General features: G+C 48.6%; 1 protein-coding gene across 4 annotated transcripts in view; it reads left to right on the top strand.

Moving 5' to 3' along the window:
* Nucleotides 1-21,749, top strand: part of efr3a (EFR3 homolog A (S. cerevisiae)) — a 73,065-nt gene extending 51,316 nt beyond the window's left edge. The window contains exons 12-23 of one of the 4 annotated variants that reach the window (XM_044026517.1): nt 6,148-6,320; nt 6,864-6,939; nt 16,037-16,198; nt 16,301-16,432; nt 17,622-17,689; nt 18,058-18,185; nt 18,304-18,354; nt 19,077-19,156; nt 19,265-19,313; nt 20,956-21,059; nt 21,144-21,193; nt 21,565-21,749. In XM_044026517.1, coding sequence (XP_043882452.1) covers nt 6,148-6,320; nt 6,864-6,939; nt 16,037-16,198; nt 16,301-16,432; nt 17,622-17,689; nt 18,058-18,185; nt 18,304-18,354; nt 19,077-19,156; nt 19,265-19,313; nt 20,956-21,059; nt 21,144-21,193; nt 21,565-21,670 — 1,179 coding nt within the window. In that variant the 3' untranslated portion in view covers nt 21,671-21,749. Of the gene's footprint in view, nt 1-6,147; nt 6,321-6,863; nt 6,940-16,036; nt 16,199-16,300; nt 16,433-17,621; nt 17,690-18,057; nt 18,186-18,303; nt 18,533-19,070; nt 19,157-19,264; nt 19,314-20,955; nt 21,060-21,143; nt 21,194-21,564 lie in introns of those variants that run through there. The other 3 variants (XM_044026526.1, XM_044026505.1, XR_006360458.1) reach the window with 3 other exon arrangements.

Here is a 21,749-nt window from a genome sequence, read left to right as displayed (position 1 = left end):
GCAGCCTGAAGAAGAAGGACACTTCACATCTGGACAAACTAATGGAGATGTTCCAATACCATTTTTTCCCTCCCGATACCGATTCCGATACTTGTGCTGTGGGTATCAGCCGATACAGAGTACCGATACCGATACCAGTGTGTTATAAAAGAAAATATATCTATCTATATATATATATATATATATATCATACTTCCATGACGACTGACCGGGACAGGACGAGCATGACATAATTTTTACATGACTCCAGATTGTTAAAATGAGTCTCTGAAGTAACGCTAAACTTTAAAAACAGAGGCATACATATGCAGGACACAGGTATGCTGGTTAGTTGTAGTGCTGCTCTTTACATTTAATAAACAGGCCGCTCCAGTTTGACTGTAGGCGTGCTAACGGAGCTAGCGCAGCTAACGGAGCTAACTGGTAAATACTGCCAAACCGCCGACATGATGAGCTATCGTTAGCTCCTTGTCTACAGGTGTCGGGTGATCAGTTGTTCTTCACACCTCTAAAACAGAGAGCTGCGAAGAAGAATCCTGTCAGAACTAACATAGCTCTAATAAATTACGTGGTATCGGATCGGTGCATGGACTCCGGTACTCACTCTATCTATCTATCTATCTATCTATCTATCTATCTATCTATCTATCTATCTATCTATCTATCTATCTATCATGTCCTCAGTCTGTATTTTTTTTAATCCAAATTCAGTAACTTTCAGGGAGCTTCCCATTGGGTCCTTGAAATCCTTGAAAGTTTGTGAATTTGCAAATATCAACGTCACTACTTTCTTGCACAAAATTCAATCACTTTCAATGACTCATGTCTTTGTAGGAGTATTTTCAAAGACTTTCAAGGACTTTAAGGAGGATTCCCATGGGTCGTCAAAATCTTTTAGCGTGTGTAAATTTGAAAAAAACTCCCCAAGGGTCCTTGAAATTCTTGAAAGTTTGTGCATTTTTAAATATTGGACAAATGACTAATGACGCGATGTCCTGTGAATGCAGCAGGACTGACTGCTCCAGGCCAGAGCGCCCCCAGCTGTTCACACTCATCATAACTCCTGGTCGGGTAGAAAAGGTTGATGTTTGGACAGTTTAAGCACAGTGTGAATGTGAGCTTTTCCCACTCACTGGGGTTCGGGAAGGACGAGGAGGCGGCGTTGAGGGAGCAAATGTACCGGTTTATTGTCCAATGAAAACAATCAAGCAAACAAAACAAAAGGAGTCAGCTGTGGCTGCGATGTCAGCGCTCTGCTGCACTGCGCTGCTCTGACTGTCTGTGTGTGTCTCTCCGTCTCTCTCTCTCTGTGTCTCCGTGTGGACCCAGCCTACTGCAAGAGACCAGAACCAGGTTACAAACGTGCTTATATAGCTGACTAATTACCTGATTCTGTCCAGCTGTCTGATCACCGGCTGAGCCACTCCTTCCTTCCCTCCAGCAGCCGTCTCTAACCAAGCCCCACCGCCACATACCCCCACCGCCCGACTTAGGCCGGGACCCCGCCGGCCACAAGCCCACTCCCCCCCCCCTCCGCAGAGCGGGAGAGAAAGTCGGCCACGGCCATGCGGTTCCCCGGCCTATGGATCACCTTGAACCGGAAAGGCTGTAAAGCCAGATACCAGCGAGTGATCCGCGCGTTGCCATCTTTCATGCGGTGGAGCCATTGGAGCGGGGCATGGTCCGACCAGAGGGTGAATGGGCGCCCCAGGAGATAGTATCGGAGGGCACCGACCGCCCACCGTATGGCGAGGCACTCTTTCTCCACCATACTGTAGCTCACCTCCCGCTGAGCTAGCTTCCGGCTAATGTACAGTACGGGGCGGTCGACCCCCTCCACCTCCTAGGACAAAACGGCCCCCAGCCTGCTGTTCGAGGCGTCGGTCTGCAGGATGAAAGGGAGAGAAAAGTCAGGTGTGTATAAAAGTGGCTCCCCACAGAGGGCTTGTTTAACCCTCTCAAACGCCAGCTGACACGGCTCCGTCCACTGGACCGGATCTGAGGCACCTTTTCGGGTCAGGTCGGTTAGGGGGCTGGTCAGCTCCGAGAAGGCCGGAATGAACCTCCTATAGTAACCGGCCAGCCCCAGAAACCTCCTAACCTCTTTTTTGGTCTTGGGTCTTGGGCAGGCTGCAACCGCTGCGGTCTTTTGTATCTGTGGCCGCACCTGCCCTCCCCCCAAGTGGTACCCCAAATACCGTACCTCCCTCCGTCCAACTGCACACTTCCCTGGATTGGCCGTGTGCCCCGCCCTCCTCAGGGACTCCAGCACTGCTCCCACCTGCTGCATATGTTGCTCCCAGGTCTCACTATGAATGATGACATTATCCAAGTAGGCCGCAGCATATGCAGAGTGAGGCCGCAGCACCCGGTCCATGAGGCGCTGGAACGTGGCTGGGGCCCCGAACAACCCAATTGGAAGCGCGACGAATTGGTACAAACCATACGGAGTGGAGAAGGCCGTTTTTTCCCTGGACTCTAGCGACAAGGGAATCTGCCAGTAGCCCTTGGTCAAATCCAGTGTCGTAAAAAAGCGAGCCGTGCCCAGCCGATCCAGGAGTTCGTCGACCCGGGGCATTGGATAGGCATCGAATTTGGACACCTCGTTGACTCTACGGTAGTCCACACAGAACCGTATTGACCCATCAGACTTGCGAACAAGAACAATGGGGCAACACCAGTCACTGTTGGACTCTTCTATTACTCCCATCTCTAACATAGCCTGAAGTTCTGCCTGAACAGTTTTCCTCTTATGTTCCGGCAGGCGATAGGGTCGTGAACGCACTGTCACACCCGGGGAAGTTTCTATGTGGTGGTGTATGAGGTTTGTGCATCCCGGCAGGGGAGAGAACACGTCGGCAAACTGCCGCTGCAGTTACCTCCGGTCCCAGCTCATCTCTCTCGCTCACCGTGGTGGCCAGAGAAACAGACGCCACCTCCCTCCAGGCTTTGAGGAGGTTAAGGTGGTAAATCTGTGTTGCTCCACCCCTGTCAGAACGCACAACCTCATAGTCAACATCCCCCACTCGCCGTGTGACCACAAAGGGCCCTTGCCACTTGGCGAGTAATTTGGAGCTAGACGATGGTAGCAATAGAAGCACTTTATCTCCCGGTGAAAACTGTCTAAGTTTAGCCCCTCTGTTGTACAGCCGCTGTTGGCGTTCCTGGGCCTGGAGCAAATTCTGCCGTGATAACTGACCCAGTGAATGGAGTTTTGCTCGCAGGTCCAGTACGTGCTGTACCTCATTTTTACTGGTGCTTGGACCTGCCTCCCAGTTTTCCTTAACCAGGTCCAAGACACCCCGAGGTTTCCTGCCGAACAGGAGTTCAAAGGGCGAAAAACCCGTGGAGGCCTGGGGCACCTCCCGCACTGCAAACAACAGAGGGTCCAACCATTTATCCCAATTACGACTATCCTCGTGTACGAACTTACGAATCATGTTCTTTAGCGCTTTGTTAAACCGCTCCACCAGGCCATCAGTCTGGGGATGGTACACACTAGTCCGGATTGAGCGGACGCCCAGTAATTCGTATAGCTCGCGTAGTGTACGTGACATAAATGATGTGCCCTGGTCAGTCAGGATCTCTTTCGGGATCCCAACTCGGGAGATGACCTGAAACAGTGCCTGTGCAACACTCTTCGCCGAGATGTTGCGCAAGGGTACTGCCTCGGGATATCGCGTTGCATAGTCCACTAGAACTAATACAAAGCGATATCCCCGTGCACTCCGGTCTAATGGCCCAAAGAGGTCCATGGCAAGCCTATCAAAAGGGACCTCCATTAATGGTAATGGGCGCAAGGGCGCTTTTGGGGTGGCCGGAGGGTTGACTAATTGACATTCGCGGCAGGATACACACCACCGACTTACATCCGCCCGAATGCCCGGCCAGTAAAATCGGGCCATGATCCGGTTCAGTGTCTTATCATATCCGAGGTGACCCGCCATGGGGTTGTGGTGAGCCGCCTGGAAAATCGTTTCTCGGCGGCTTTTTGGGACTAACAACTGGGAGAGCTCTTCCCCTGTTCAAGAGTCACGACTCACTCTGTATAAACGGTCTTTAACGACAACAAAGTAGGGGTGAGAGAGTGCTGCGTTAGGGTGAACCGGACAACCATCAATTTCCATCACTTGGTCAAAGGCGTGGCGGAGGGTCTCATCCCGAGACTGTGCTAGGGGGAAATCTTCCATGGGCGCCATCTGTGCCCCCCCCCAGCAGCATCGGGATGCGGCACCTCCGCCTCACCACTAAGGACAGCACATAACTCACATTTCCCTGACTTACTTGACCGCACCATCATGGTTTCCCCTGCTAAGCTCGTAAACCCCGGCCAATTTGTTCCCAAAATTAGAGGGTGCGTGAGGCGAGTACTAACTCCAGCCTTTACTCTATGTTTTTTCCCTTTAAAATAAATTTCCAGAGGCACCACCGGATAATCGTGAATATCCCCATGCACACACCTCACCCTCACCCACGATGCCTCTAACAATGCCCCCGGTCGAACCAAGCGCTGATGGATCATGGTCTGTTCACAACCAGAATCCAGCAGAGCTTGATGTGTACCCCCTTGTATACATACCGGTATACGGTACGTCCCTTCCGAACCGGGGGAGGGGGCCAGCGGCCCGGCAACCCGAACCACTTGCCCCACTTCCATGAGCGGGCACTCCGCTCTGATGTGGCCGGGCTGCCCACACCGCCAGCACACCTGCCCTGGCGTCTGAGGAGCCCCCCGGGGTGCCAGGTGATCAGACGCGTAGGCTGGGCCCTGAGGGAAAGATGGCAGAGGGTAATTAGACGACCGGAGCGATGCATGCTCCGGCTGTGTGGGTGTGTGTGTGTGGGTGTGGTGCAGGAGCCGATGCCGCTGGGAACCTCCTCCTCGGGGCTGGAGTGGGACCGCTGGCAGGGATCGTCGCTGGCCTGGTCTCCTCCCTCATGCTCCGCCGGGGAAGAGAGAGATGGTCCTCCGCGAGGACGATCGCTGCCTCGATGTTGGCCGGGCGGTGGCACTGGACCCAATTGGCTGTGGACGATGGTAACCCCGCGATGAACTGCTCCAGCGCCACCTGTCCAACGACGTCCTCAGCGGAGTGGGTCCCCGGCTGGAGCCAGCGCCTCGCTGCGTCCAGGAGCTGCTGTGCGTATGCAAAGGGGCGCCCGGCTTCTCCCCCTGAACCGCCGCCGGTGTCCCTCCGACGTACTGCCCAGCCGGTCCAGGATGACTCTCCTCAGCTGTGTGTAGTCGTGGCGCGCGGCCGCCGGCAGGCTGTGCGTGGCCAGCTGCGCCACGCCGGTGAGCAGGGGAAGAAGCCGAAGCGCTCTCTCCTCCTCCGGCCACCCACACGCCTCTGCCGTGCCCTCGAAGATGTCCAGGTATGCCTCCGGGTCATCTTCCGCGGTCATCCGCTGCAGGGCGACGGGCGGAGACCGTCCTCGACCGGGCTCCGGGTCGGCGCCGTGGGCAGCCGGGCGTTGCAGCAGCTCCCGCAGGAGAGCACGATCGTCCCGCTGTGACGCCGCAATGTCCGCGAGGAGCTGGGACTGCTGCTGCAGCAGCGTGGTGGTGCTCTCCTGCATCGCAGCGAGGTACTGAAGGGCCAGCGACAGCGGAGTTTGTCCCTCCATGTATCCCTGTTCAGGTGCCACTGTGAGCTTTTCCCACTCACTGGGGTTCGGGAAGGACGAGGAGGCGGCGTTGAGGGAGCAAATGTACCGGTTTATTGTCCAATGAAAACAATCAAGCAAACAAAACAAAAGGAGTCAGCTGTGGCTGCGATGTCAGCGCTCTGCTGCGCTGCGCTGCTCTGACTGTCTGTGTGTGTCTCTCCGTCTCTCTCTCTCTGTGTCTCCGTGTGGACCCAGCCTACTGCAAGAGACCAGAACCAGGTTACAAACGTGCTTATATAGCTGACTAATTACCTGATTCTGTCCAGCTGTCTGATCACCGGCTGAGCCACTCCTTCCTTTCCTCCAGCAGCCGTCGCTCTAACCAAGCCCCACCGCCACAGTGAACATGACCTTTACGCCGTCCTGATGCTGTGTGTCTCACGGCTGTGGATTAATCACATCAGCACTACAATCTCTTGCCACTCTCCCTCCCCCACTGCCCCTCTCTCTCCCCCCTCCCCCCTCCTCTTACTTCAGGTGACGTCCGGCTACAAGTCCAAGTCCATGGCGGCGGCGTTGCCTCCTCCCTTCCTGGACCCGCTCTTCTCCATCTCTCTGATGGAGGACAGCGAGCTGAGGCAGCTGGTGCTGGAGATCCTGCACAACATCATCGATCGCCATGACAACCGTGCCAAGCTGCGAGGCATCAGGTACGACGACAAGGACTCTGCGGTTCAGCCAAGTTAGACAGAGCTGACTGTGCTGTGAAAAAACTTAAAAAGGTTTATTGACATAAATTGAATAAACTTCTCATGAATATGCCGACTTATTCAAAACTTCTCTCCCACACCAAGCTCTACAGAGAAAATCTGTGATTTTAGCTGGCGGGGACACAGGAGCTGCTGGTCCTCTGCTGCCTCGTGTGGTAATTTTGTGTCACTAAAGTCAATCTGAACTACGGATTTTAAATGCGGAATTTTTACAAAGTAAGACGTTTGAACCTAGTGATGGAGGCAGCAGTGGATCAACAACTCCTGTGTGTGTGATGTTAAAATCACTGATTTTCTCTATTGACTTTGATTTGGGAGAGTGAGTGGTTTACAAACTTCTAACAGTGAAATGAAGACGTGAACATGTGACGTAGACATCGTAGACTTAAACTGATGTGGATTTTGCATCAGTACTTCATATGACCACACTTAAAAAATAAAATAAAAGGCTGAACTGTCCCTTTTTAATGTGTTTTTTTTCAGGATTATTCCAAATGTTGCCTCGTTGAAGATTAAGCGAGAGAAGATTTCCAAACAGGATGTGGCGTTCATGAAGAAGGTAGAAAGAATATCCACTATATACTCTTCAACTTAAAGGGACAGTACACTGAAAGCAACTTATTCATATATTAATGTATAAATCAAACAGTATTAAGTGTGTATAGTCTATACAGCTAGTTTTCATTTATGAAGGACTTGACTCATACATAAACTTGGTTTTCGTGCTGAACATTTAACTGTTTTCTTATGAAAATTTCTGATTGTTCCGTGTTCGATGACAACTTAAAATCAGTGTGTTGTGGTCGACTTCCGTCTTATTTTAAATCTATAAACACTGTAAAAAGTCAACTGGAGGTTGGGTTTGTAATACATGACCAAAAAAAAGGACAATTACATATTTGACTGACTGGGCGTTTGATAACATTTTCTTAATCGATCATCGGGAGAATTAACGATCGATTATAGATTAATCATTCATATTTTTATATAAAATATCACTGTTTACAGTCAGCCACCGATTGTGCAAGTTCTCCCACTTAAAATGATGACAGAGGTCTGTAATTTTGAAGGTACACGTCAGCTGTGAGAGACAGAATGTGAAAAAAATCCTGGAAATCACATTGTAGGATTTTTAAAGAATTTATTTGTAAATGATGGTGGAAAATAAGTATTTGGTCAATAACAAAAGTTCAACTGAATACTTTGTAATATAACCTTTGTTGGCAATGACAGAGGTCAAACGTTTAATGTCGGTCTTCACCAGGTTTGCACACAATGCAGCTGGTATTTTGGCCCATTCCTCCATGCAGATCTCCTCTAGAACAGTGATGTTTTGGGGCTGTCGCCGAGCAACATAGACTTTCAACTCTGTCCACAGATTTTCTATGGGGTTGAGGTCTTGAGACTGGCTCGGCCACTCCAGGACATTGAAATGCTTCTTACGGAGCCACTCCTTCGTTGCCCGGGGCGGTGTGTTTGGGGTCATTGTCATGCTGGAAGACCCAGCCACGTTTCATCTTCCATCCTCTCACTGATGGAAGGAAGTTTTGGCTCAAAATATCATGATAAATGGCCCCATTCATTCTTTCCTTAACAAGGATCAGTTGTCCTGTCCCCTTTTGCAGAAAAACAGCCCCAAAACATGATGTTTCCATCCCCATGCTTCACAGTAGGTATGGTGCTACTCAAGCATTCTTCTTCCTCCAAACACGACGAGTTGAGTTTGTACCAAAAGGTTCTATTTTGGTTTCATCTGACCACATGACATTCTCCCAATCCTCTTCTGGATCATCCATATGCTCTCTGGCGAACTTCAGACGGGCCTGGATACGTACTGCCTTAAGCAGGGGGACACGTCTGGCACTGTCGGATTTGATTCCCTGTCGGCATAGTGTGTTACTGATGGTAACCTTTGTTACTTTGGTCCCAGCTCTCTGCAGGTCATTCACCTGTCGTGAACTATGGCTGAGCAGAATAAGGGACTCAAATGCAGGACTCAGAACACGAATCAGTAACAGGGTTTAATTCCAGGCAGAGGTCTTGACGGGTTTGACGTGGCTGGCGTGGAAGGTGGGGTGCACCCTTATTGACCTTGGTTGTTTGAGCTGGACAGAGACATGGTTGATCACCTTGGCGATGGGAAATAGACGACAAACCTGGGAGCGAGCTTCTTGGATTCCACCCGAAGAGGCAGGTTCTTGGTGGATAACCACACTTTGGCCGCTGCGATAGTGTGGGGCAGGGGTCCTTTTGCGATCCGTGGCTGCCTTGTAGGACTTGGACTGCCGAAGGAGGTTCTGGTGGGCCTGCTCCCAGGTTCTCCTGCAGTGTCTCACCAAGGCCAATGCGGAGGGCACAGAGGACTCACGGTCTGTGGAGGGGAAGAGAGATGGTTGGTAACCGTGGACAATGTGGAAGGGGGACAGACCAGTGGATGACCAGGGGAGCAAGTTGTGGGCAAACTCGACCCAAACCAGTCTTTGGGACCAGGTTTCAGGGTCCTGGGAGGCGGTGATGCGGAAGCCAGTCTCCAACTCCTGGTTTAGGCGCTCCGATTGGCCATTGGTCTGAGGATGGAAGCCTGAGGAGAGGCTGAATGTGGCCCCAAGAAGACTGCAGAACTCCTTCCAAAAGTGTGAGACGAACTGGGGACTTTGGTCTGAAACAATGTCTACAGGGAAACCATGTATCCTAAAAATGTTATTCAACATGACCTCCGCCGTTTCCTTGGCGGAGGGAAGCTTTTGCAGGGGAACAAAGTGAACCATTTTAGAGAATCTGTCCACCACCGTCAAAACCACAGTGTTACCGTACGAAGGTGAGAGTCCTGTGACAAACTCCATGGAGATGTGGGACCAGGGGCGTTGAGGGATTGGCATTGACGTAATTGGTAACATCGGAGACCATTTTAGGCCACCAAAAACATTGTTGTACAACAAACAAGTCTTTTTTATACCCGGAAGACAGACAGTCCTGTTGGTGTGAGCCGAATTAATCACTTCCCCCACAGAGAGCCTGTATAACAAAAAGCTTGTCCGCAGGACAATCTGGGGGGGCAGCGACACCTTCGGCTGTCGCCTTAACCTTACCCTCTATCTCCCATGAGAGAGCTGATATAAAGCATGTTGCGGGTAGGATCGTTTTGGATTCTGAGTTTACTTGATCATGGGCGAAAATTCGGGACAGGGAGTCAGGCGTAAGATTCTTGGAACCAGGTCTGTAGGAGAGGGTAAAGTTAAAGCGGCTAAAGAAAATAGCCCATCTAGCCTGCCTTGCGTTAAGCCTCTTAGCGGATTTGAGGTGTGTCGTAATTGCGTTTGGCCGAGGAGAGTTTCTTAAAAAATTGGCACAAGGGTGAAGTTTGCCGTCTTTGGGAGAGGATTGCTCCGATGCCAACGTCCGAAGCGTCTACCTCTACCACGAACTGCTGACTGGGGTCTAGGAGGATGAGGATAGGGGCGGAGGTGAAGCTTCTTTTAAGGCTCTTAAAGGTAGTTTCGCACTCTTGGCTCCAGACAAATGGTCTGTGTGGAGAAGTGAGATTGTGCAGGGGTGAGGCAATGGTGCTGTAATTGTGAATGAATTTTCTGTAAAAGTTAGCAAAACCCAGAAACCTCTGAACCTCTTTATGTGAAGTGGGAGTGGCCCAATCCGCCACAGCCGAAACCTTTTCAGGGTCCATCCTGACCTCCCCCTCAGCAAGCACAAACCCAAGGAACGAGACCGAGGGCTTTGTGGAACTCACACTTTTCTGCTTTCACGAACAGCTGGTTCTGGAGTAACCGCTGAAGCACAGCATGGACGTGGTGGGTGTGAGTCTCCACATTGGGGGAAAAGATCAGGATGTCGTCTAAATACACAAAGACATATTAAGCATATCTCAAAGTACATCGTTAACCAGATTTGAAAAACAGCTGGTGCATTATTTAAACCAAAAGGCATGACCAGATACTCATAATGTCCTGTTGGGTTGTTGAAAGCGGTCTTCCACTCGTCACCCTCTCTGATCCTGACGAGGTGGTAAGCATTGCGTAGGTCTAACTTGGGGAAAATCTTAGCCCCCCTCCAACAGTTTAAAGGCTGTGGAGATGAGGGGAAGGGGGTACCTGTTCTTGACAGTTATGGCATTGAGACCACGGTAGTCAATGCAGGGCCGGAGGGTCTTGTCCTTCTTCTCCACAAAGAAGAATCCAGCTCCAGCAGGGGAGGAGGAGGGACGGATGAGACCGGTGGCAAGGGACTCCCTAACATATTCCTCCATGGCCCTACGCTCAGGGGCCGAAAGGAAATAAAGTTTACCCCTCGGAGGGGTGCTGCCTGGTAACAGGTCTATGGCACAGTCATAAGGGCGATGAGGTGGCAGGGAGGTGGCTTTTGCCTTACTGAACACCTCGGCTAGGTTGTGGTAGCATGGCGGTACGTTGTGAGGTCAGGGTTAGTGGGAAGGGAGCTGTAGGCTTTTGGCAGACAGATGTTGGCACATTTCGGGCCCCAGCCAGTTATTTTTCCACTAACCCAGTCAAAATTAGGATTGTGGGTGACCAGCCACGGGTGCCCTAAAATAATCTGGTGAGCCATTGAGTCAAGGACGTGGAAGCTTAGCTTTTCCATGTGAGAGTCCGGGAAGACTAAGGTCACTGACTGGGTGTGGTGGGTAATCTTACCCAGAGGGCTGCCATCTATGGCTCTCACCTCAAGGGGGCGTGGGAGTGCGAAAACTCTCAGTCCGAGTCTTCTTACCAGGGAAGAATTCATTATGCTAGCATCTGCACCAGAGTCAATGAATACAGGCAAGAGCATAGAACCAGAGTCAGAAATAATCTTTACCTGAGGCTGGTGCAGGGCTGGGTTACTGATTACCAGGCTTAGACTCACTGTGAGCAGTTCTTTTGGCTTTACTCTGCCCCCCTTGATGTGGCAGGCACTCACTAAGTGCCCCAGTTGACCGCAGTAAAAGCATCTTCCCTCTCTATGTCGACGATGGCACTCTTCAGCGGAAAGATGAGTGCGTCCCAGATGCATTGGTTCCTGTGGGGGAGGGGGAGAGGGAGGCAGACTCACTGCTGGTTGGCGGACGTGGCTTGGCCGATCCTCAGAGCTGCTCCTCCATCCTCGGTGAGGCGACAAACGAGCCTGAAGTCGTCCCCGCTCCTTGTCCCCGCGCTTGTCGATCTTAACTACCAGCATGATGAGGGAATCTAGATCCTCCGGAAGATCGATGTTGATCAGCTGATCCTTCACAGACTCCTAGAGTCCTTGAAAAAATGTGTCCGATAGGGCGACAGGGTTCCACCCACTCTCAGTGGCGAGGGTGCGAAAGTCTATAGCATAGTCTGTTACCTTGCGCCTTCCTTGCCTTTGCGTGAGCAGTGATCTAGCAGCTTCCCTGCCTGGCGCGGTGTACTGAAAAATCTGCTTGAGTGCCTGTGTGAACCTGACGAGGTTCCTGGCTGTTGGACGACGGCTCCATTCGGCAGTAGCCCAGACCTCTGCACGTCCTGTGAGGTGGGAGATTATGAATGCCACCTTGGACCGGTCAGTCGGGAAGGCTGATGGTTGTAGCTCAAAGTGCAGCTCGCACTGCGTCAAGAAGGGTCTCATGTCCCCTGACTCCCCGGAGAAGCGCTCAGGACGGGAGAGCTGTAGACAAGGCTGAGCAGTACTGACAGGGAGCAGCGCGTCCGCGTGTGGACCCGGAAATGGGGCTGGGTCAGACGTAGCTTCAGCAGGTGTCTCTCGTGGCAGATGAGAGAGTAGTTCTTGAAACTGTGAGCCCAACGATGACATCATCGAGTCCTGGCGTGTCGCCAGTTCTCTCAGCGTGACGCACAGGGACATGAGCTGCTCCTGCTGTTGAGCCAGCTTTTGCCCCTGTGCACGAAGGGCTTGGTGAAACGAGTCAGAATCCGCTGAGTCCATGTCTGGCCAGTTCGTTCTGTCGTGAACTATGGCTGAGCAGAACAAGGGACTCAAATGCAGGACTCAGAACACGAATCAGTCAGTAACAGAGTTTAATTCCAGACAGAGGTTCGGTACATGGGAGGTCAACAAGAGATCAGGCAAAGGTACAAAAGCGTCAGGCAAAAAGGCAAGGTCAAAAAAGGCAGGCAAGGTTCAAAAACACGAGAAGGCAAGACTATGGCTGTGAAAAAGAGTGCTGTAACGTGAGGTATGAACTACAACGAACTGGCAACAAGACAAGACACAGAGGGGAATATAAGCAGTGATTGATTAGGGAGTGATAGGATGCAGGTGTGGTAGACACAATCAGGGATCAGGTGCACGCAGACAAGGAAGGGGGCGGGGTAGAACCTGAAACAGAGACAAGGGTGAGTGATTTCAAAATAAAACAGGAAGACAAGACATGGAACATGAAGGGAGAAACATAACAAGATACTTAACGGAAGTGACAGATCATGACATCACCAGGTCCCCCTGTGTAGTTCTGGGATTTTTGCTCACTGTTCTCATGATCATTTTGACCCCACGGGATGAGATCTTGCGTGGAGCCCCAGATCTAGGGAGATTATCAATGGTCTTGTATGTCTTCCATTTTCTAATAATTGCTCCCACAGTTGATTTATTCACACCAAGCTGCTTTCCTATTGTAGATTCACATTTCCCAACCTGGTGCAGGTCTACAATTTTGTTCCTGGTGTCCTTCGACAGCTCTGACTGTTTGAGGCTGTGGACAGGTGCGAGTATCAATTGTTGAATAACATTGGTGCGGGTGGATTATTAATATTTAGGAGCGGGTTCGGATGCCATTACAACTCATCTGCGCAGATTTACTCTGGGGTCAGACGCGACCGCAGCCTGGTGACTGTCTCTCCAGCCGCCAAAAACACCACACACACTTAATGGTCAATTAATCGGTCGTCGATCAATTATGCCCATCCCTACTTTAAGGCTAACTTTTCATTTTCACTGATCTCTGAATAAAATCGTGACGTCAGCTGCGTTCACTGTAAGATAAATGGTTTCCATTTCATTCAGTGCCGCTGAACCGAGGAGAAGAAACAAAAGAAAAGAAAGGGAAAAAAATCCCTGGTTCTCCATGAAACGTCCTAAAAATAACCCACAGACTGTGCCACGTCCTCCACTCCGTTTGACCTGATGAATTAGCTTTAATGAGCTCTGACCTGACGGGAGGAAACACTCTGATGTGACATTTTCAGCTCCACATTTGCTCTGTCAGGTGTTAGACGTGAGGTCAAAGATCACGGCGCAGATGGGACTCACAGGTGAACAATTAAAAATGTTTGTGAAAATGTGAGGTGAGGAGAATTCTTAACTGTTACTTAGCTGTGAGCACCCCTTGCTGCTGAGAACCTGCACAAGACAGGCAGGCAACAGGAAACTGAAGTTTGTAAACCACTCACTCTCCCACACCAAAGTCCATAGAGAAAATCAGTGATTTTAGCTGGCGGTTACACAGGAGCTGCTGGTCCTCTGTGTGGTCACTTTGTGTCACTGAGGTCAGTCTGAACAAAGGATTTTTAAAGCCAAACTGTAAAATAACTCATTAGAACTTAGTGGTGGAGGCAGCAATGGATCAACGACTCCTCTGTGTGTAATGTTAAAATCACTAATTTTCTCTGTGGACTTCGTGGGAGAGTGAGTGGTTTACTTGGAAAAGTCTGTGTGATAAAGTGAGATAAAAACGTGAAACATGCTCTTAAGATATTGTGGACTTAAACTGACAGCTGTGAATTAGCTGGGTCTGTTTTTATGTGGTTAAAATCTGGTTTTCTGTGTAAAACTGAAGTTTGTAAACCACTCACTCCCACACCAAAGCCCATAAAGAAAATCAGTGATTATAACATCACAAACACAGGAGTTGTTGATCCACTGCTGCCTCCATCACTAAGTTCTAATGAGTTATTTTCTCACTTTGGCATTAAATAACCTTCGCTAACATTGACCTCAGTGACACAAAGTGACCACACGAGGCAGCATGGACTTTGGTGTGGGAGAGTGAGTGGTTTACAAACTTCCTGTTGAAAAAGTGTTTCTAACAGTAAGATTACATGTAAATATGAAATAATATATTGATACTGTATAACATGAATATTTTAATTTTCTAATTGTGGATTTAACATTTCTTCTTCACGTGGTGTGAGGTGGTGAGAGGAGAGCAGCAAGGAGAGCTATAAACTCACATATATGTGTATATATATATACATATACATATATATATATATATATATATATACATATATATAAACCTATATATCTTTTTTCTTATTTCTAATTGTGTATTGTTTGGTGTTGTTTTGTAGTCTAGTGTTTAGTGTGTTTCCTAGTTTTCACGGCAGGGATGGCGTCTGCTGAGACGCTTTTTAAAAACTTCTGGACTGAGCTTGGGCCAGACCTGCTGGACGTTTTTAAAGAGTCTTTTAGCAAAGGCACTCTGCCAGCTTCCTGCAGGCATGCAGTGATTTCCCTTCTACCTAAGAAGGGTGATCTGACATCATTGAAAAACTGGAGACCAATCGCTCTACTGTGCACGGACTACAAAATTGTATCCAAGTTTTTATCAAACAGACTGAAAGTTTCTATTAATCTGTTAATTCGGGCGGATCAGTCCAACTCTGTGCCTGAAATGTCCATGATAGACAACTGAGAGACTGTATGGATGTATGCAACATGTATGGAATGAATGTTGGCGTCATCTCCATAGACCAGGAGAAAGCATTTGATCGTGTTGACCACTCTTTTTTATTTGACACACTAAGAGCCTTTGGTGTTGGGGAGCACTTTCTCTCATGGGTGAAATTGTTGTACAGCGGGGCGTGTTGTGTGATAAAGGTGGGCGGGGGTCTTAGTAGCCCAATCCCAGTAAAGAGGGGGATCAGGCAGGGCTGCCCCATTTCAGGCCAGCTCTGTAGTATGGCCATTGAGCCTCTCTTACATAGACTGAGGTCCCAGTTGAGGGGGCTCTCTCTACCAGGGCTGACTGACCGCTCCTCTGTGGTGATATCAGCATATGCCGATGACCTTAATGTCTTTGTGAGGGACCAAGGCGATGTGAGAGAGCGAGAAGCGGCCCTGGCTCTGTATGGGAGAGCCTCCTCGGCGATTGTAAACTGGGGAAAAAGTGGAGCTTGCCTGGTGGGGCGGTGGAGTTCAGAACTCCCCCCTGTTCTTGTTTCTAGGCAACAAGGACACAGAAAAAAAGGCTTTTTCTGCCTCACTTTTTGTTTTTGGACTAAAGTACACTGTGAAAAAAAGACAAACAATGGTGCTCATCGATTTTTTGCTGGCCACTGCTAAACTGGCAATCTGGAAAAGCCGAAAAAGCCATGTGTCTGGTGTGGGCTGGACTGAGCCGGTGCTCTATCTGAAGGCACTGGTCTCTGCCAGGCTCAGAGCACGCATTTTACAAACTGACAAACCTGGGGGTTTTTAAGGCTGTGTGGGGCACCAAACAGTTCCTGTGCTCAATTGGTGAGCATGGCGCTCTACAGGTCAATTTTTAGTTTTGTGTGAGTGAGGGAGTGAGTGAGTGAGTGAATGATTGAATGAGTGAATGAATTGATTGATGTTGATTAACTGTGGAAAAAAAAAGGATTCGAAATTAAAGTTTTCTAAAAAGTAAAAAAAAAGTCTTCTTCTTCTTTTTCTCCTCCTTCTCCTTCTCCTGTGACATCCAGCACGGTCAGCAGCTCTACCGTCACATCTACCTGGGCTGTAAAGAAGAAGATAACGTCCATAAGAACTTTGAGCTGCTCTTCACCACTCTGGCCATCCTGACCATCGAGCTTGCCAATGAGGAGGTGGTCATCGACCTCATCAGACTCTCCATCGCCCTGCAGGTGAACTCACTTGACGTTGTTCTGTCTGATCTCAATCTGCACGTGCAACACATTTTGTTCTGTTAAAGTCCCATATTTGATACACGTTTGTTTGTTTTTCAGGACATGGCTCTGGCTAACGACGAGAACATGCCTATGTTTATCCGCTGCGGCGTCATGGCGCTGGTGGCAGCATATCTCAACTTCCTGAGTCAGATGGTTGCAAACCCGCCGTTCTGTCAACACGTCAGCAAGGTTAGTCTTCTTACTTAGGCCACACCCACTGCTATAGTAAAACGCACTGGTTGTGTACGATGTTTTGTGTGCAATGTTTTGTGTGCGATGTTTTGTGTGCGATGTTTTGTGTGCGATGTTATGTGTGCGATGTTTTGTGTGTGATGTTTAGTGTACTATTTTTAGTGTACGATGTTTTGTGTGTGATGTTTAGTGTGCGATGTTTTGTGCAATGTTTAGTGCAATGTTTAGTGTACGATGTTTTGTGTACAATGTTTTGTGTGCAATGTTTAGTGTACGATGTTTTGTGTGCGATGTTTAGTGTAGGAGCCACACATTGCTTGCGGGGGATTATTTGGGCTTTGATTTGCTTGGTATGGTTGCCACGGTGATGTGTGGGGTTTGGGTCACGTGGGCACCGTAGCAGGTCATAATTAGGGGCTGAATCACCTGCACTGGGAGGAGAGAGGAGAGTCAGGTAGCCGTAATTTTTGTTGACCGCTTTATGTTCAGTTATGATACACAAACAAATGCAAACAGTGCACGTATTACATCTTACCTGCGTGTGTATTTCGAAATAGCCACTGTAGTAGCTGTTGTGTTCATCATTAAACATCCTGAAACTTGCTTACCCGGACTCAGCGTGCTCCTGTGCTGTACCGGCAGCGCATCATACAAACAACCAAGACCTATCTCCTCTCAAGCAACGTTAAACGGCTGTTAAGTCGCAACATTTGTGTGCAATGTTTAGTGTACGATGTTTTGTGTGCGATGCTTAGTGTACGATGTTTTGTATTCATGTTTAGTGTACGATGTTTTGTGCGCAATGTTTAGTGTTCGACGTTTAGTGTACGATATTTAGTGTACGATATTTTGTGTGCAACGTTTAGTGTACAATGTTTTGTGTGTGATGTTTAGTGTACGATGTTTTGTGTACGATGTTTATTGTACAATGTTTTATGTACAATGTTTTGTGCAATGTTTTGCGTGCAATGTTTTGTGTGCGATGTGCCATGTTTAGTGTACGATGTTTTGTGTGCAATGTTTAGTGTGCAATGTTTAGTGTGCAATGTTTTGTGTACGATGTTTTGTGAGCAATGTTTTGTGTGCAATTTTTTGTGAGCGATGTTTTGTGTGTAATGTTTTGTGTGCAATGTTTAGTGTGAAATGTTTAGTGTACGATGTTTTGTTTGCGATGTTTTGTGTCCAGGTGATCGAGCTGAGGAACATGGACGCTCCATACCTGCTGCCAGAACACGTCTTCAGAGACAAGTGTCCGTGAGTGATTCTGCCTTTTGTGACCCATTGAAAACATTGTACAAATGATCGGATCGGTCAATTGGATGATGACTGTAAAAGAAAATATTTCGTGTTGTGTGATCTGCACAACTGAGGCTGCTGGACGTTGTGCATTGATTTGCGATATTCGTAGTTTGAGTTTTGTCGCAAAACAAAAAACAGTCTCTGAAAAATATCGTCAGGATATTCAAAGTAAAATTGAAGTGAAATGATTTAAATGTTCACATTTAAATCATTTCAGATTAACGTTAAAATCACGTTCATCATCTTTGATTTTTATTAAATCTCATTTGTGTTAATAAACATTTATCTCTTCTTCCTCTCCTCTCCTCTGTTCTCCTCCTCAGTCTCCCAGAGTCTCTAGACAAAGACGAGCGACTGCTTTACTTCCAGATGTTGGACATGTCCGAGTGTCTCTCAGGACCAGGATATAACACAGAGAGACTGTCTGTCCCTTATGTCCCTCAGGTCACAGGTATGACGCCTCAGGTCAGGTGACACTGACTGCCTCAGGTCGTGGTTGTGAATTGTTCCTTTAATCTCACAAAGGTTGAATGTCAGTCGTCTTTTTTCTTCTCTTCTCTCAAACTCAGTTGTTTACACAGTAGGAAAAATCCTGCACAGGTGCATGCAGACGTCCAGAGGTAAAACAGTAGAGCAGAGCAGGTCATAGCCATGGAAACTCTTTGATGAGTTCAGCTGTAGTTGTTCGTCTGTGGTTGTTTAGATGATTTCAGTATCAGTAGACAACGTTTATTTTAACAGTTTTGGTTTAATCATGTCTTTAACTGTTTTACTTGCTTTGCTCTGGGACGTGTGACGGTGAGTACACGTGTCTGACCCCGTGCACCATGAACATTGTGGTAGTTTTATGTCGTAATGTTTAATGTTTATGTTTATGTTTCGGTGGTTTGGTGTCAGGTGGGTAAGTTCACTCTCCCACACCAAACCTTATAGAGAAAATCAGTGATTTTAACATCACAGCACACATGGGTTGTTGATCCACTCCATCACTAAGTTCTAATGTCTTATTTTGTCACTTCAGTGAAATCCTTTGTTCAGATTGACTTCAGTGACACAAAGTGGCTACATGAGGCAGCAGAGGACCAGCAGCTAAAATGACTGATTTTCTCTGTGGGGTTTGGTGTGGGAGACTGTCTAGAAGCTCCCAGCTTGGTCAGTACTCTCCTCTTCTAACCCACACTTCTTACAAACTGTCCAGAAATGTCCTGGTGTGGACACTTTTGTTGTTTGTGACAAAACCTGTGAGGACAGGATGTTTTGTCCTCAGCTCTGCTGCTGTCACCTGCTGGAGGACAAAAGTATAAAGTGTCTCATGTCCTTGTGTCCACAAATGCAGATGAAGATCGTTTGACCCGGAGGAAGAGTTACGTGGACACCATCTCCCTGCAGGTAGACATCATGTCCAACAACCTTCCAGACAAGGTCAGTCCAGTGTCTCCCATGAGTCCTCTTAGAAATGATAACAATGCAATTTGCATAGATTTGCATAGTTACATATATTTACTGTTGCATGTTCTCGTCACGTTTCAGACGCAACTCGCTGAGGAGATCACATTTGAGACACTGAAGAAGGCCATTGGTGAGATCACACAAACACACATCCGTCTCCATGGAAACGAGATAAACGTCCCAACACTGGACACTAATCGTCCTATTTAAATAAAAACTAAACTCAACGTGACACTGCGGATGAAAAACGTTCATGGGCGTGGACCGGATTTTACTGGTCAGACTGTCGTCACGACACGTCCTGTAGTTAGTCATGTGCTGGACGCCCAACCACACCTGCCTGCTGTTGTTGCTCTGCAGGTGGTCCTCAATCTTCCTCTTATAGTCCAACTTGGCCTCTCGGGTGCCCCTCTTCAGGTTGGCGCGGGCTGAGCTATAGAGATCCGCGTCGCCAGACCTGAAGGCTGTGTTTCTCTCCTTCAGCAGCTTCTGGACCTCACTGGTCATCCAGGGTTTCCTGTTGGGATAGACCCGGATGTGTTTCTCAACTGTAACAGTGTCTGTGCAGTGTTTAATATAGCTCAGCACGCTGTCACTGTACACCTCCAGGTCTGGATGTTCAAAAATACCCCAGTCGGTCCTCCTGAAACAGTCCTGTAGCCGTTGGGAGGCTCCCTCTGGCCAGGTTTTAACTGTCTTTGTAGTAGTGGGAGCAGTTTTCCTGAGTGGGGTGTATGCCGGGATCAAGCAGAGTGATACATGGTCAGACTGGCCCAGGTGCTGGCTTAGCCCTGTAGCCGTGGTTAATGTTCGTGAAGACTTTATCCAGTGTGTTGGCTCCTCTGGTGGCACACGTCACGTGCTGGTGGAATTTGCGAAGCACTGGTTTTAAATCCACATGATTAAAGTCCCCCGCGACAATGTGCACGGCATCCGGGTGTCTGGTCTGCTGGATGCTAATGCCGCGGTGAAGCAATCCGGTGGCTGTGCTGGCATTAGCATCTGGTGCTATGTAAACAACGGTGATCAAGACCGCGGTAAACTCTCTAGGGAGATATATGGGCCTGAATTTTACAGTCACATACTCTAAGTCCGGGGAGCAGTGACTGTCTACAATCGCTGTGTTTGTACACCAGTTGTTGTTCGCATACATCACAGTCCCCCACCTCTGCTTTTCCCGGAGTCGCTAGTCCTGTCGTGGCGCTGTACTGCGTAGCCTGTTAGCTCAATTGCGGAGTCCGGAATCGACGAGTGGAGCCATGATTCTGTGATAAGCAGAATGCAGCTGTTCTTGACGATGTTGTTGGTCGCCACCTGTAGCCTCAGTTCGTCAATTTTGTTGACTAGGGATCTGGCGTTGGTGAGGAAAGCACTAGGAAGCGGTGGTTTAACAGGCTGCCTCCGTATCCTCCTTAGCACGCCGGCCCTGCAGCCTCGCTTTTGCTTCCTCTCGCATCGTCGCCTGCCCGTGGGGGTGATGATCCATGGGGAGCCGGGACTGTCTGCCGGAATGTCGTGGAAATGGAGAAACTCGTGTATGTCAATGTAAATGTAAATGTAGATGTCACGGTATACAAAACTAACACACACTTCCATACAAAGCACTGAAATGAGGAGCACCGAGCCGCTGCATCCATGCACGCCACCATGCTTCAAGAGTATCGTAATAAGTTCTAGTTTTTTGCGACGCAGACACAACTTGTCTTTCACATCCACTCATGTCTTTGATCTGTTGAGACAGATTTTAAACTGGAGGACATGTTTGTCCACAGATACGACGGGTCTGGAGGAGCAGGAGAGAGAGAAGAGACGTCAGGTGATGGAGAAGTTCCAGAAAGCTCCATTCGAAGAGATCGCAGCTCACTGCGAGTCCAAGGTAAAAATAATAGCAGTCTAAAAATGTCCTCATCAGACAGGACGTTGTTGTTTTTCTTACTCTCTGTGTTTGTTGTTTTCTCAGGCGAACATGTTGCACGACCGCCTCGCTCAGATCTTTGAACTAACAATTCGGTGAGTTTGACATCGTGATAACCTCCGCAAATGTCTACAAACTGTTCACAACTACTGTTAACTGTGTCCCAAAAGTGTTCCAAACTGTTTGGATCTGTTCTGAACTGTCTACAGTTGTCTCATACGGTGACAAACTGTCCAGATCTGTCCCAAACCGTTTAGAACAGTCCATACTTGTTCCAATCTGTCCTGAAGTGTGTCCCAGCTGTTTGGAACTGTCTGGATTTGTCCCAAATTGCTGTCTCAAAATTGTCTAGAACCTCCGAACTTGGTCAGAACTCTCCTCTTCTAACCATCTGGACAGTTCTGCTTCTTGTGAACATCTGAACTAATTTTCTCACATTTTCTTCTCTCACTTTAACCCCCCCCAGGCCGCCACCCAGTCCATCCGGAGTCACCTCCATCTCAGCGGGACACACCCAGCACCAGTCTGTCCCCATCTACGAAATGAAATTTCCGGATCTGTGCGTCTACTGAACAACAACAACCACAGTGAAAACAGCTGAAACGTAAAAATGCAAAAATTCAGATCCTGAATAAAGATTTCTCTGAGCTT

Source organism: Solea senegalensis, linkage group LG1 (genome assembly GCF_019176455.1).
Source record: "Solea senegalensis isolate Sse05_10M linkage group LG1, IFAPA_SoseM_1, whole genome shotgun sequence".
Taxonomy (NCBI): domain Eukaryota; kingdom Metazoa; phylum Chordata; class Actinopteri; order Pleuronectiformes; family Soleidae; genus Solea; species Solea senegalensis.
This window is presented reverse-complemented; position numbering and strand designations above follow the sequence as displayed.